Below are 14,391 nucleotides of genomic sequence, written 5' to 3'. Positions count from 1 at the left end.
AAGATACTGATATTAGTAAAAAAAAAAAAAAAAAAAAAGACTTGACACTTGTATGTGACTGCTACATTTACTTATGTACAGTATAATACATCTTATATGTCTATAACTCAACAACCTCTTCTCGACATTCATCACATATGCATATTTGGACTTGGAAAAGTAAATCTGTAAGCACTACTTTACACGTTGGCTCTTTTCACTCAATCCCATTTTCAGAGCTATGTATAAATCACTTGGAATGTACAGCTGTATATAGCATAGCCAGTCAACCGCTGTTCAGATCAGCGACTTACAATATGCACATGGCACTGTTTGGTATTGCCCGTGAAGCATTCTGAGATGGAAATGCCTGTCTGTGCTTACTTTGTAAGTGAAATATGTCAGGCAGAACATCCCAATACAGTCCAAAATTACTGCATCCATAAACAGAACAGATACTCAGATTGATTTTGTTTGAGCTAAGAATTACACTTGTTAATCACAGGAATCCATCCTCTGACAACTAATGCAAACTGCGCTTCTTTTTTACTTAAAAATGTACTTTAAGGTTCATTGATCATTTTCACAAAAAAACTGTTCAGCAGTTGATGGAAGATGGAAGCAAATTTGTTGCTTATGTTTTATCTGTGTCTGGGAGAGCTGGACAAAAGCAGTTTGACCACCTTTACGGATCCTATAAACTTCTCATCATAAGATATATCTAGTTAGACATAGATTCAGTGCTATGGAATGTATTCATGTACTGTCAGAAACATGGTCTTAAAGGGTTGTCTCATTTGGACAACCAGTTCTTTGAATAAAGCCATCTCAGGGATCAGCTGATTGCTGCATGTAGGTGACCACTCTTTTCCTCTGCAGAAGAGTTATATATGATACACATTCAAATGGATCGGCAACCATGTAATGTATTACTGGTGTTGAGTCTTGGAATTTACATTTGCAGGGGATCTCTGCTTTGGCTCAAGGTGTTCCAAGCGAGGGGCTACTAAATATCATTTCAACATAACCTAATAGATATGCTGGGACAACCCCTTTAAAGCGAATGTACTACCAGGTACATCACTTTATATTAACAGACCGGCTGGGGGTTGGATGTCAAGCTGGGGCCAGTGGGTATGCCCCAAGTGCTCCAAGCCGGACCGGTGCTTGGGAATAGACCAGTGCCCACAGTGCCCACAGGAATCGGGCGGCAGTTCAAAAAAGAAACTGGCATAGTGGCATACATTCGCTTTAAGGTTTACTTTGTAAAAAAAAAAAAATAGAACATTCTGAGCATGCACTCTGTAAATGAAAGGGTACAATGTTCTTCAAACTGTCTCAGAAAATTGCTCAAGTCAGCACAAGAATCAAAAAACATATCAGCATTAGCCAAACTCTGAAAAATCTGAAAAGATTATGTTCTGTGAAAGGAATTACAGGATGAGGTCTGCAGCGCTGAGATCTGGCTACAGAAATATTTATTCAAACAGCTATGTGGTTAGGAAGTAGGCTAATACAACACTGAAACATTGAGTGCTGTCTCGTTTAATCTTCCATCTTTCCGTGTACCCTCAGCCCAAAAATACGACATTATTCCTCCGCACTCTATGAATGTTTCTACAAATTGCACTAAAACATCTGGATGACCCTAACCAAAGTCAAGATGACAACCAGGATTAAAAGGGGTGTCGACGAGTCTGGTGATTGACAGCCTATACAAATTGAAGTTTGACAGCTTTTAAAACTTACCTCAGATGACCCTGCAATGTCACAGAGCATTGGAAATTAACTAAATAGCTTAATGACGCTGTTTAACAGGGAAAGGTTAAAAGCTTTGAATAGGGCGTTTGAAGACTATGGAGAATTTAGAAAAGAAGAAAAAGTGATTTAAATTGTGAGAATGTGGAACAGATTAAGCAGATTCTCAGCATTCTGCTCTGCTTTAATGTGGGTAACAGTCTTTATAATATCTGCATGAGAAACCAGAGGCTTTGTTGTACCACTAACAACAACAATGGTGGAGTTATTAGGAGGCTACAGTGTCTCCGAGAACACTTCCCTATTTACTGCGCTTTATGTATGTACAAATAATCTACCAACAACAAGAAAGTGGAAGACTTAAAATGAGATCTCCAGACACTTTCACCACCCATGCCATGTAAGCATTTAAGAGTTAAAATGAAAAAAATAAATAAAAGTGCCGTAGAGTATTAGTTGTTCATGTAAAATACCAAGTACAACCAATTGATCCATGTGGTACCATGATAGTTCACAGATCGTATATCTAAAAGAGTCAACTCACAGTTATGCTTGTATATGAAAGAATACTCCACGTAAATAAAGAAGCAGAAACAAAAGGAAAAAGAACAAGGGTGACCGTGAATGCAGACACAGTCAATATTTGCCAAAATACATCCAACTGTTTAGGTTCATGAACTAAGGTACAATAAAGCTGTCGAGCGGCTCAAAGTTATTCAGAGTTTTCTGTTATTTCACCAAACAGGAGAGACAAAAAAAAAAAGGGAGGGGGGATTCCAGATTCTAGGTAATAAGTTTACTCTCATCAGTGGTGACTTATCCTAACTATTAAGGTTTAGCTGGGACACAGTGACCCTGACTTTTAAATTATATATTAGTAGAATCACATAATGACCATATGCCTTATAAATTAGCCAGTATATTATTTTTCCACTTAAAACCTACATAAATCTGTGAGCTTAAAGAGTACCTGTCATTTGGAAAAACATTTTACGTGTCACAGACACATGTCAAAAGTTTTCATTGGTTGCAGTCTGGGAGTTCAGACCCACACCAATCTTGAGAACAAGCAAGATGGGAAGGGCAGAGCGCTGAGAAGAGAAGATGCTTCTCCTAGTTTGTTCCAATAATCAGTGGGGATCTAAGCCCTAAGACCATGACCCAAGTTTTTTCAAAGACAGGGCTACTTTAAGAATCTTATATATCTCAGTACCAGTGCTTGCAAACCGGCTGTTTTTTAGTTTAGTTGCATTAGAACCACACAAGCAAAATTTGTATGGTGTTTGAGGCACATGAAAAAATGAGGTGTCACTTTACAAGAACCCTTCTTTCATTGACATCAATGGATTTGTGAGGATTTGCTGCAGTTCTTAGGACTAACATGGATGTCAGACAAGGAGTGCACAATCCAAAAGAAACAAAGTACTCTGTACTCTTATTTATCATGCAATCCAGTAGACGATCCTACTGAGAGGTAATCACATGTGAATTATGATACATAAGAGTAACTATGATAACACTCTGAAGTTCTCTTTGAAATCAACTGGAGATTTAGTTTTGGGCCTGCACTGACCTTGGATTAGAGGTGCAGTGCTTCACGAGGGTGAATTTATGTGTAAAGGTGCCCTTAGACCAGAGTTGTGATCTGTGATGGCAGCTTAGCTGCAGCGTCTATGGGAAGTACACCTGAAATAAACCTCCCATATCATCATTGGGTGAGGCTTCAGCAAAAATGTCACTGGAAAATTACTGCATAAAAAAAAAAATTATATATTTTATATATATATATATATATATATATATATATATATATATATATATATTTATTTATTTTTTTTTTAATTATTATAAAATTCTGATTACTACTAAACCACCAGTGGGAATAAGATAGCCTTCAGCTTATTGGCACAAATATACAAGGCAAATGGATAAAGCTGTAAAGAAAAAATAAAGCAATGTAATGCTGTTAAGGTTGCCGGGATTAAAAATGCTAGGGAGAAAATTTATTGGAGAGCTTTTGGCTGAAAGAAAATAGCATCTACTAAAAGTATTGTATCACCCAATAGAAAATGCTACTGTCGGGTGAAAGTGACTGTAATATGCCAGCATACTTGACATAAGATTAAAATTAGAAGACACAAATCCTTGAAACTTCTGCCACCATATCAAAGAAAGCCTTAATTTGCCAATAAAATAAATGGCAATTTCACAGACTGTGACAGATATAAAAGAGAATTATAAGTAGCTATTAGCAATACAAGCCCTGACCACTGGTCCTAAAGAATGAAAAAAGTATAATATTATACAGCAAGCATCTGATGTAGGCCAAGAACAGCTCCTCGCTACTGACACTGGTTTAAGCAGGTAACAAAGCCCTCTTTCTATTGTATACTGCTATCATTCCTCTCAATGAAGTCTGCATTGTAAAAATGTTATATTTACTTCAGTTACCATGGCTATGCCCAAGGACATACAAGTGGGTGTCCTCTGGTATTCTTGTTTCATGACTAAATAGCTTTATATTCAGGTACAATGGAGGTCTACAATCTGTATATACTATGTCCTACTTTTGCAAAAAGTAAAATAGGGAAAAACTTTCATAGACATTTTATTATTTATTAACTCCTTTAGGATAAGACCCATTTTTGTTTCCTTTTATATAGGAGTAATTGGCATTTTTTACTTATTAAAGTCAGGCTGAGTTCACCTTGCGTTTTTGCAATCTGTTTAATGTATACGTTTTATGGAAAATACAGATGCAAAAACAGATGCAATTGTGTGTTGTTCGTTTGGATGCGTTTTTCCATTGACTTCCATTATCATTTTTTTTTTTTTAACGGACAAAAAAGTAGTGTTGACTACGTTTTTCTGTCAAAGGACAGAACCAAATAAATCAAATAAAAATGGATTCGTTGAACGGATTGCAAAAACGCAGTGTGAACCCAGCCTCATTCTGTTGTTTTTATGGTAGTCAATATTCTTTTTTTCCCCTTACTACGGCAGCCTCCCAGCACTGTGTGGGTCTTCCATGCTGGGATATCGGGAGCTCAGCCATTACTATGACAGCCAAGCTCCCATACTAACTGCTAGGGCCAGAAAAGCATCAGATCCTGGCAGTTTTTGTGTGATTTACATATTTAAATCTATTGTTTCTATTTGGTAAATTAGACATTTACATTTTGTAGGCAATTGACATATATCATCAATTTGGTCCACTATATTTATAATCATTAGGACTGGTTACAGTAGTTGGTATTATCCTTGTGTGCAACCTAGATTTCCTGTATTAGCTGGCAGGAAGATGTAACACTATTGATCTTGTCCGCTTATATGTGAGATATAATTTGTGTAGCTATGTGATCCTCCTTCCTCCCTGATTTTAATCTTGTCATTTTGTATACATGTTTTATGGAGGTAAGTTGTGTAAAATAAATTAATTCTATCTGATGTGATACTTTATTCAGGTTTTTGTGGTATTGAATTACCAATAGAATAATCTTTTGTAAACATATTTGCCTTTTGGGTCTACATAATTGTTTTCTATATTGGTTAAAACCCCTATTGGACTCTGTCAGGGTCTAATAGGTTTATGTATATGGCAGATCTTAAAGACATTATTTGGACTATGGCTGCCACTCCACCATGGTAGTTGATGATAGGGCAGGAAGGTGTTAAACAACCTACTATAGCTCACTTTGATAAGTTGCAACATAATGGACAAGAGTGATAATCCATCTACATACAGTACACTACCTTTGGTCATCTTGCTCTTCAGGTTGTGAAACTTTGTCTTTCGTTTGTGTACAGTAACTTTTTTGCCCTCGTTGTCTTCTCTTTCTGCTTGGGGCAATATCTGGAGAATCATCAGGGCTCAGAAAAGATCGGCGTCTGGATATAGATGGTGGAGCTGTGAAATAAAATGAATTAAAACATTTAGCAGCAGATTAACCTGTCATTATACTGGTATATAGTGGTTTGTGAACCTCCGCTAACCAACATTAAGAAGAGGTAACTTTAACTTAAACTTAACTTAAACATGAATCCAAAATCTTAGTTCAATTAAAATGTAACTTTTATTAAAGATACTAAATGAAATCTGTCCCAATTCTTTTGTGGGTGTCAAATAAGACAAATAATAAGTGTACATGTATAGTTCAAGCTCAATCACATGCAGTTAGTTGTATGTAAATACGCAAAATAGCAGATAGGGAAGGGTATATATGATACTAAATACTAAAGCTCACCCAACCAATTGACCCTAATGTGCCCTCTTTGTTGAGTTGGGGAGTCTCACCCCAAAACATTTCCCTACCTAACCCTGGACAGCTTTAACCTCCCTACGCATTTCACTAATTTGTTGCATCAGTGTCTTCAGAGGGAGAAATGTTGGGGAAAATGTTATTAGCTAATTCCATAGATAGGTAAAAATTATATTAAAACAAAAAAGAGCGAGGGGTACAGGGCCGCAATAAACCCTAATAATGAAAGCTTAATTTTTCAGGCTTTTTGGAATAGGCATGAAAAATAAGCCCTACTCAAAAGAAAAAAGCCCTAGTTACAGTCAGCTGACCCGATCCCTTACAATGGATGTTTAAGCATTTAACCAACCAGCGCCAAACGCATGGGGGTGGGCAGAAAAACCTCCCCATATCTGTTCTTATCAACTTTCTTTTTTTTATGGAAGTCACACACCATCCCCATCCCAGATAAGTAACACACAACCATTAACATGATATAACTGAATATATGAGTTATAGCACCAGGTCACCTTCTTGTATTGGTTCGGTTATGCTACCTATATGCCCATTGTGAGCACCTTCAGTGGTGGACAGGGGTCAGCATTGGCATTCTGATTAGTCTGTGACTATGGAGCTCTTCACACAAAAAACTGTGAATCACTGTGTGTTCTGACACCTATCATAGCGAGCATACAAGAAGTTCCTATTCTAGGGGACCTATCCTGTATTATACAGACAACCCATTGAATTGAATTGAATGGGTGCATTTAATGTTTAATTTGCGGAGTGCCGTCGCAGGTCATAAAGGAAAGACTAAGATTTCTCCTCTTGTCAAATCCACTCCTGGCTTTGGCTTATAAAAATCTGTCAGATAAATCTCTGTGTAAACGCACCATAAGTTTCTCAACAGATATCAGCTGGCTGGTGGTGGTAGCAGCAGCAGCAGGGTGGGACTTTGTGGGACAGCTGCTCTAATAATTAGAAATTAGGGAGGGCCTCTTGAATTTTTTTTGTGCTACAGTAGCTACTTTATGGGATTGGCCCAGAAAGGCAGACATTGTATACTAAACATTAAATATGATAACATTTTTATAAGCTTTATCACTCTGAGTTACCTTTTAACTTCAACATAGATGCATATTCCTGTTTACACTGGTGCGGCCGGCAACAATTTGATCCCTTAACGACGGAAGATGTAAATGTATGCAATCAATGTCCGTCACTTAAGGATGAAGCGAGCTCGCTATTAGCAGCTGGGTCGTCATCGTCAATGATGGTTCGCCGTGATATGCAATTTACAAAATAAGCTTAACCCCTTAAAGACAGAGCCAATTTTGATTTTTGCACTTCCATTTTTTTCCTCCTTGTGCTTAAAAGGCCATAGCAGTTGCATTTTTCCACCTAGAAACCCACATGAGCCCTTATTGTTTGCGCCACTAATTTTACTTTGCAATGACAGGCTAATTTTTTTCATAAAGTACACTGCGAAACCAGAAAAAAAATAAATGTGTGGTCAAATTGAAAAAAAAACCCTCATTCTGTTTATTTGGGGGGTATTTGTTTTTACGCCGTTCACCCTGAGGTAAAACTGACTTGTTATATATGTTCCGCAAGTCGTTACGATTACAACGATATGTAACATGTATAACTTTTCTTTTATGTGATGGCTTGTAAAAAATTTAAACCATTGTTAACAAATATGTTCCTTAAAATCGCTCTATTACCATACTTATAGCACTTTTATCCTTTGGTTTATGGGTTTGTTTAGTTTATCGGTACCTTGATTGCGCATATGCGACTTTTTGATCACTTTTTATTACACTTTTTCTTTATTTCATGCGACCAAAAATGCGCAATTTTCCACTTTGGGATTTTTTTTAAGCTTACGCCGTTTACCATGTGAGATCAGCAATGAAATACATTAATAATTCGTGTGATTACGCTTGCGGCGATACCAAACATGTTTATTTATTTATTTTTATTTATAACATGGGAAAAGGGGGGTGATTCAAACTTTTATTAGGGGAGGGGGCTTTTTTATTAATAACAACACTTTATTTATTTATTTTACACTTATACTAGAAGCCCCCCAGGGGGACTTCTAGTATATGCACACTGATCTCTTATTGAGATCTATGCTGTATAGCTATACAGCATAGATCAATGAGATAGGCACTGATTTGCTTCCGGCTGCTGCAGCTGGAAGCAATTGAGTGCCGAGCCGGGATCAGCGCCATTGCGGTGAAGACCCTGGCCAGGGCCGGATGTGTGGATCGCTGCTCCGGGACAACTATTTTGCTCATGTTAGGATAAACTCACATAGGACAACACACTGACCTTGCCATTTAGGAAATTTTTTATTGTTCTCTAATTATGACCACCACTGTATGTAAAGAAGAACAAATGTGCTGCGAAGCTTACATCCCTGTACCATTTTCTTCTTTATGCATCTGATTTCTTTTATTTATGAAACTAAGCAGCACATAGGGGATTAGTGAGTTTATATCTCTCAAATAATTTAACATAATGCATCACTATAGACCTAGTTTTCTTTTTAACACCCTCTATTTATGGCCAAAATTAGCATGGTCCTATTCTCTCCTTTAGGGTGAGGGAACCTCAAGCATGCTGGACTTCATCAGAACCAGAACGTTCGGCATTGATTAGTGGGGACTGCTGAAGTTGGATAAAGCTCTAAGGTTGTCTGGAAAACATAGATACAGCCAAAGACTATATCCATGTTTTCCACATAGCCTTAGGGCTTTATCCAACTTCAGCAGCCATCGCTAATCAAATGCCTGAACGCTCGAGTTTGGATAAACTCAAGCATGCTCGAGGTTTGCTCATCTCTACTCTCCTTCATATAAATGAGCCTAATAGTCCTCTATATATATGAGCATAGCTGGCTTCCAGCGGTGGAGTGCATATAAGAAAGATGAAAATTCATGAGTAGGAGCCCTATAGCAGGGGATGGAAACATTAACTTTGTAAGAGATATCCCAGGAGTAACTCATTTCATTATAGATTAAATAAAGGATGTTTTAGCTTCATCAAGCATGAGTGTGGGATCTCACCTTTGGGATATAGAAAAATAACATTACAGATTTGGAATCAGCGTTTTTTTTTTCACCAATTTAGTGACTAATGTAGTTTAGAGGTTTTCTAATTTATTTTTTTTTAGAAGGATTTGTTTAATGAAGCGAGCCTATCTTCTCTTTCCTACTCCCACTTCCTTAGGGATCAGGTGTTAATGTTGGAGGAAACCTCAGACAGCTGCTGGGAAGATAAATGTAGCATAACATGATGATTTCTCTTATGCACTCACTAGGGATAAGGACAAGGTTCTTGTCATTAGACAATCCCTTTAAATTTCCACACAATAAAAACATAACCCAGAATATAAAAGGAAATCATATACCATGCTGCATAATTGGCCAGTGTGCAAAAATGTAGACCAAAACTAACTACCAGTAGGTTTTGCACCAAATCCCTTTGCCTGTACGTTTGTTCTTTTCCATTTTCATGCCTTGGCACAGCTTCATGGTGGAACAACAAATAATAATACAAAGGCCATCATTTTCTCTTGAAAGCGCTGTGTTCTCTATGTTCAAAGCGGCATATCGCACTTTACTTTCCAGGCCTCCTGTTTATTTTCCCAAGAGATGGTTTTACAAAACGACTACTTTTTAGACAGACCTTCATTTTCTCTAACAGTAAAATTGGATGAAAGTGAAAGGACTGCTGTAAAGTACAGAACCTGCGGGAGTAGACGTCTTGAAGACAGCTCCCATGAAATCAGTGAAATGTCTAATCAGACGTAATCTTTCAAGTTCACAAACACTACTCTCCCATCACTCAGTCACTGTCAACTTGTCTTGTTTTATCTTCCTTCCTTGAAGATAACTACATTCTTGGAGAAGAGGTCTTGATTTCTAAGGTGTTCTGATAAGAGGATAGAGAAATCAGAAACCCCAAGAAGAAACGTTCAGCTCTGTTGACATTCATATCAACAAATGTAATTGCTGCTTTTATAGGAAATGCAAAGCTTGTAGAAAGATCCTTCTTGTATAAATAAAACGTGATGCAGAATATATCACAATTATAAGTCATAAGATGCAATTCAGGGCACTTCTTCTGGAATCTCAATCACTTTCTTACTCACTTTGCCTGCCCTCTTATCTGCTCTTTCCTTTAGAGTATTCTGTCTCTTTCCGCTTTCTCAAAAGGTTTGGGAGATGTGCTGAAAGCACTTAGCGGGAGTCAAGAAAAAGTGTACATGATGTATAGACAACAAGGCGGAGAAGCAATGACAACAAAGTTCTATGCTACACTAATAATGCACACTGTACTGTATATCTACTGATACTATCATACACAGAACAAATAGATGTGAGTATACTGATTATATTATAAAGGATGTAAAAAAAAAAAGGTCTTGTGTAGTTCTAAGCGGACGTGTCAAACTGTTCAGGTTCGGGAATGTTCTCTGAACCTGTACACTCGACATTTGACTCCCAATGTCAGGAAAAGTTGGAAGCAGCTCTAGGGCTATGTCTATGTCTTACAGGACTCCCTAGGATGCCGGGAGTCAAACACAAAGCGTTTGGAGAATCTTGTCTAATTTTTTTTTATTTTCTGCAACAATTTCGAGAAACTTCCTGTACTGTAGAAATCCCTTTTCAGTAGAAACATACCAGGCAGGATTACAATGAAATATAACACCAAAATATAGATAACACAGAATTAATCATTGGCAACAGGTAATAGATATCCACTTTCTCATCCGCCTTCCTGAATAATGTTCTCTAAACAGGTCACAAAGCATGCCTAGAATGCTCTTCCATAGAAGACCATGAGTCATCTCCAAACTACAGGTTCCTATGCCCCACCACACACGCACACTATAAAAACCAATATTTATGAAGGTTTACACTGTGAGCCCCACTGGAACTGATGCAACTGATCCTAGCTATAAAAAAAATCCTATTTCGCCCAGATTCACACATAACGGATGCAAGTATGTGAGTTAACCCCCCCACACCGGCTTGCATCGGGAGTTCCCGGCTGGACATCCCACTCAGCCAATAAGTGCACTGCCCTGCTGCAGCCACTGATTGGCTGAGCTGGACATGCAGACGCCAGGAGCCCCCGAAGCAAGCCGGAGTGTGGAGCAGGTACAGTATGCTCCGGGAGGCGAGGGGTTAACTTACATACTCGCAGTAAGATGTCATTTCTCATAGAAAATACAAGGCAATTTCGCTGCAAATTCACAGCATGAAATCCGCTGCGGATCCGTTATGTGTGAACTAGCCTTCGGCATATTTGTATGGATATTACAGGACAGTATAAGAAATTACTTCCATATATTTCTTGAAGAAGTAAACACATCCTGATTTCCCTACTAACTTTCATACTGCTGATGTAGTGTAACATGTAACATTCACTGATTTTCTTGGCAGGAGACATCCCAATATGAGCACAGCAGTTCCTGCTGATATTCTTAAATAACACACACACGTAGCTTCAGCTGCAGTCACTCGTTTTGTAAACATAAATTATTTTATGATAATGTGTCTTTACTGAAAGCCTGGCAGCCGAATACAACTTCTGTGGTAAGAGAACGAATATTCCCTTATCAGAATACCTTCAGAATATAAGCACATTACAAACAAATTCACCTCACCAGGTGAAAAAAGTCACATCCTTATATATCTGATGACATTCTTACCAATGAACCATTTTCTTCCTATCGTTTGTTTCAGAAAGTCACGTACGAAAGCTGGCCATAGATGTTAATATTTTATCAGAAGATAATGTTGATTTCATTAGGATTTACTATAAATCTACTGGTTACTTGGGCTCTGCGGAGGTGTGCTATTAGGTGGAAAAATAAGACAGATTAATTCCTTTGCCTGATATTACCATGCCTTCAAGAAGTCATTTGCCAACAGAGGTAACTAGGAGACAATGCACCACATAATGGAAATGTTTTTTTTTTTTTTGGGGGGGGGGGGGGGGGGGGGTGTTTGAAGGTGTTTATGGTCAAATTAAGAGTTGATTCACCCAGCAATTGGTATAAATTATGGCCTTAAAGGGGGACTCCGGGGGGGGGGAGGTGGCTGAGAGAAAAGACGTCCACTTATCTCCCCGGTTCCAGCGGCGGGTCCCGCATCGCGCGGTATCTGACGCGGGCCCGAGACGTGACGTCTCAGGTCCCCTCAGCCAGTCAGTGAAGGAGGCAGGATCCGTTTCAAGTCCGCTCAGATCCCGCCTCTGTCACTGACTGGCTGAGCCTGAGACGTTTCGGGCCCGCGTCAGACACCAGGAAGAGTCCGGGAACCGGGGACCTGAGTGCCATGATGCGGGACCCATTGCTGGTCCCAGCAAAAAAGTGTCCCCCCTCCCCCCCGCTGGAGTACCCCTTTAATGACCAGGCTCATTTTTCAAAATCTGACCTGTCTCACTTTATGCGCTTATAGCTCAGAGATGCTTTTACATAAGCTAGCGATATGGTGCTTTATGGTACATATGGTACTTTATGTTAGTGGCAAAATTTGGTCACTGTCTTGTGTGTTTTTTGTGAAAAACATCAAAATATCATAAAAAAATTTGAAAAATTTGCACTTTACGAACTTTGAAATTCTTTGCCTCTAAAAAAAAAGAGTCACATGACAAAAATTAGTAAGTCACATTATCAATATGTCCTCTTTTTTCCTCTTATTTCATTTTGTAAACATATTTCACTTTTTTAAGGTGTTACGGGGCTTAGAAATGTATCAGCAAATTATGAAATTTTCATGAAATTTCTAAAACTGATTTTTTTTAGGGACCGGTTCCATTTTTAAGTTGATTTAGGAGGCTTGTATACTGGAAACCCCCATAAGTGACCCCATTTTGTAAACTAAACACCTTAAAGAATTAATCTAGGGGTATAATGAGCATTTTGACCCTACAGGGGCTGGAGGAAAGGATTAACCATTAGGCCGAAGAAAATGGAAAATAGAAATTTTCCAATAATATATTTGTTAAGATTAAAGTATCTCATTTTCATAATAAACATGAGAGAAAATGCATCCCAAATTTTGTAACCCAGGTTCTCCTGAGTACAACGGTACCCCATATGTGGGCCTAAACCACTGCATGGGCACACAGCGGGGCTCAGAAGGGAAGGAGTACCTATTAGCATTTCCAGTTCAGATTCAGAGAAGTTTCTGAGCACCAGGTGCGTTTGCAATGCCCCTGTAGTGTCAGCAGAATAGAACCCCCCAAAAAGTCACCCCATTTTGGAAAGTACACCCCTCAAAGAATACATCTTGGGGTGTGGTGACCATTTTGACCCTACAGGTATTAGAGGAAAGTATTCAAAATAAGACAGTAAAAATGAGTAAATATAATTTTTCCAATAATATGTTTGTTTAGTTTGAAATTTCTCAATTTCCCGAGGAACAGGGGAGAAAACTCACCCTGATATATGTAAATCAGGTTCTCCTGAGTAGAACAGTACCCCATATGTGGGCATAAACCATTGTATGGGCACACAGCAGGCCTCAGAAGGAAGGGAGCGCCAATTAGCATTTTCAGTGCATGATTTTTTTGAAGAAGTTTCTGAGCGCCAGGTGCGTTTGCAGTGCCCCTAAGACTCCACTTTTCATTCTTCACAGATTATTTGAAAAATGAAAGGTGGAATCTGATTGGTTGCTAGAGGCAACCAATCTACTTCACTTTACACCAGTTTGATAACTCCTCCCTTATGTATAAAACTACATTGACCACTCTGTTAAGCAATGAGAGCTTGACACGGTAAACGGTTACGTGGTTACGGGCAATCTGGGGGTGTTTACTGGCTATCTGTGGTGGTGACGGGCAATCTGGGGAGGTTGACAGGCAATCTGGGGAGGTGACGGAGCTGATGGCAGCAGAATAGAGCCCAATAGTGATCGCCGTAAAAATCCATATCGGTGGTCACTAATAACATAATAAATGTATTCTCTGAGTCCCTACGGTTACGGCGATACCAAATTTGTGTAGTTCCTTTTAACTATTACCACTTTCGCGCAATAGAAACTATTTTCCTAGCAAAAACCCACATAAACTGTCGCCACAATGAAAGATCCATAGCGTTCTTATCTTTTGCGCGACAGAGCTGCTTTTGGGCTTATTTTTTGCGGGAAGATCTGTAGTTTCTATTGATACCAAGTTTAGGACCCCGGGATCACCATGGAGACCGTCGGGTGCCAGACTTCGCCGCGGGACTTCTGATCAGGTCAGTATACCCGCGGCGCCGACCGGAACCCATTAGATGCCGCTGTCATGCTTTGACAGCGGCATTTAACAGGTTAAACTGCCCGAAGTGGAGAATCCTCTGCTCTGGGCAGTTTCAGGGGGGGGTCCAGTTGTCACACTGACAGCTGAACCC

The 14,391-nt window shown here is 38.9% G+C and overlaps 1 protein-coding gene across 1 annotated transcript in view; it reads right to left on the bottom strand.

The window, feature by feature from the left end:
- Nucleotides 1-14,391, bottom strand: part of XRCC4 (X-ray repair cross complementing 4) — a 189,163-nt gene that overhangs the window by 68,710 nt on the left and 106,062 nt on the right. The window contains exon 6 of the mRNA XM_069964643.1: nucleotides 5,491-5,644. Coding sequence (XP_069820744.1) covers nucleotides 5,491-5,644 — 154 coding nt within the window. The remainder of the gene's footprint in view (nucleotides 1-5,490; nucleotides 5,645-14,391) is intronic.

This window comes from Dendropsophus ebraccatus, chromosome 3, assembly GCF_027789765.1.
Source record: "Dendropsophus ebraccatus isolate aDenEbr1 chromosome 3, aDenEbr1.pat, whole genome shotgun sequence".
In the NCBI taxonomy this organism is placed as follows: Eukaryota; Metazoa; Chordata; class Amphibia; order Anura; family Hylidae; genus Dendropsophus; species Dendropsophus ebraccatus.
The sequence above is the reverse complement of the archived record's forward strand: the minus strand, read 5'-3'. Positions and strand labels throughout refer to the sequence as shown.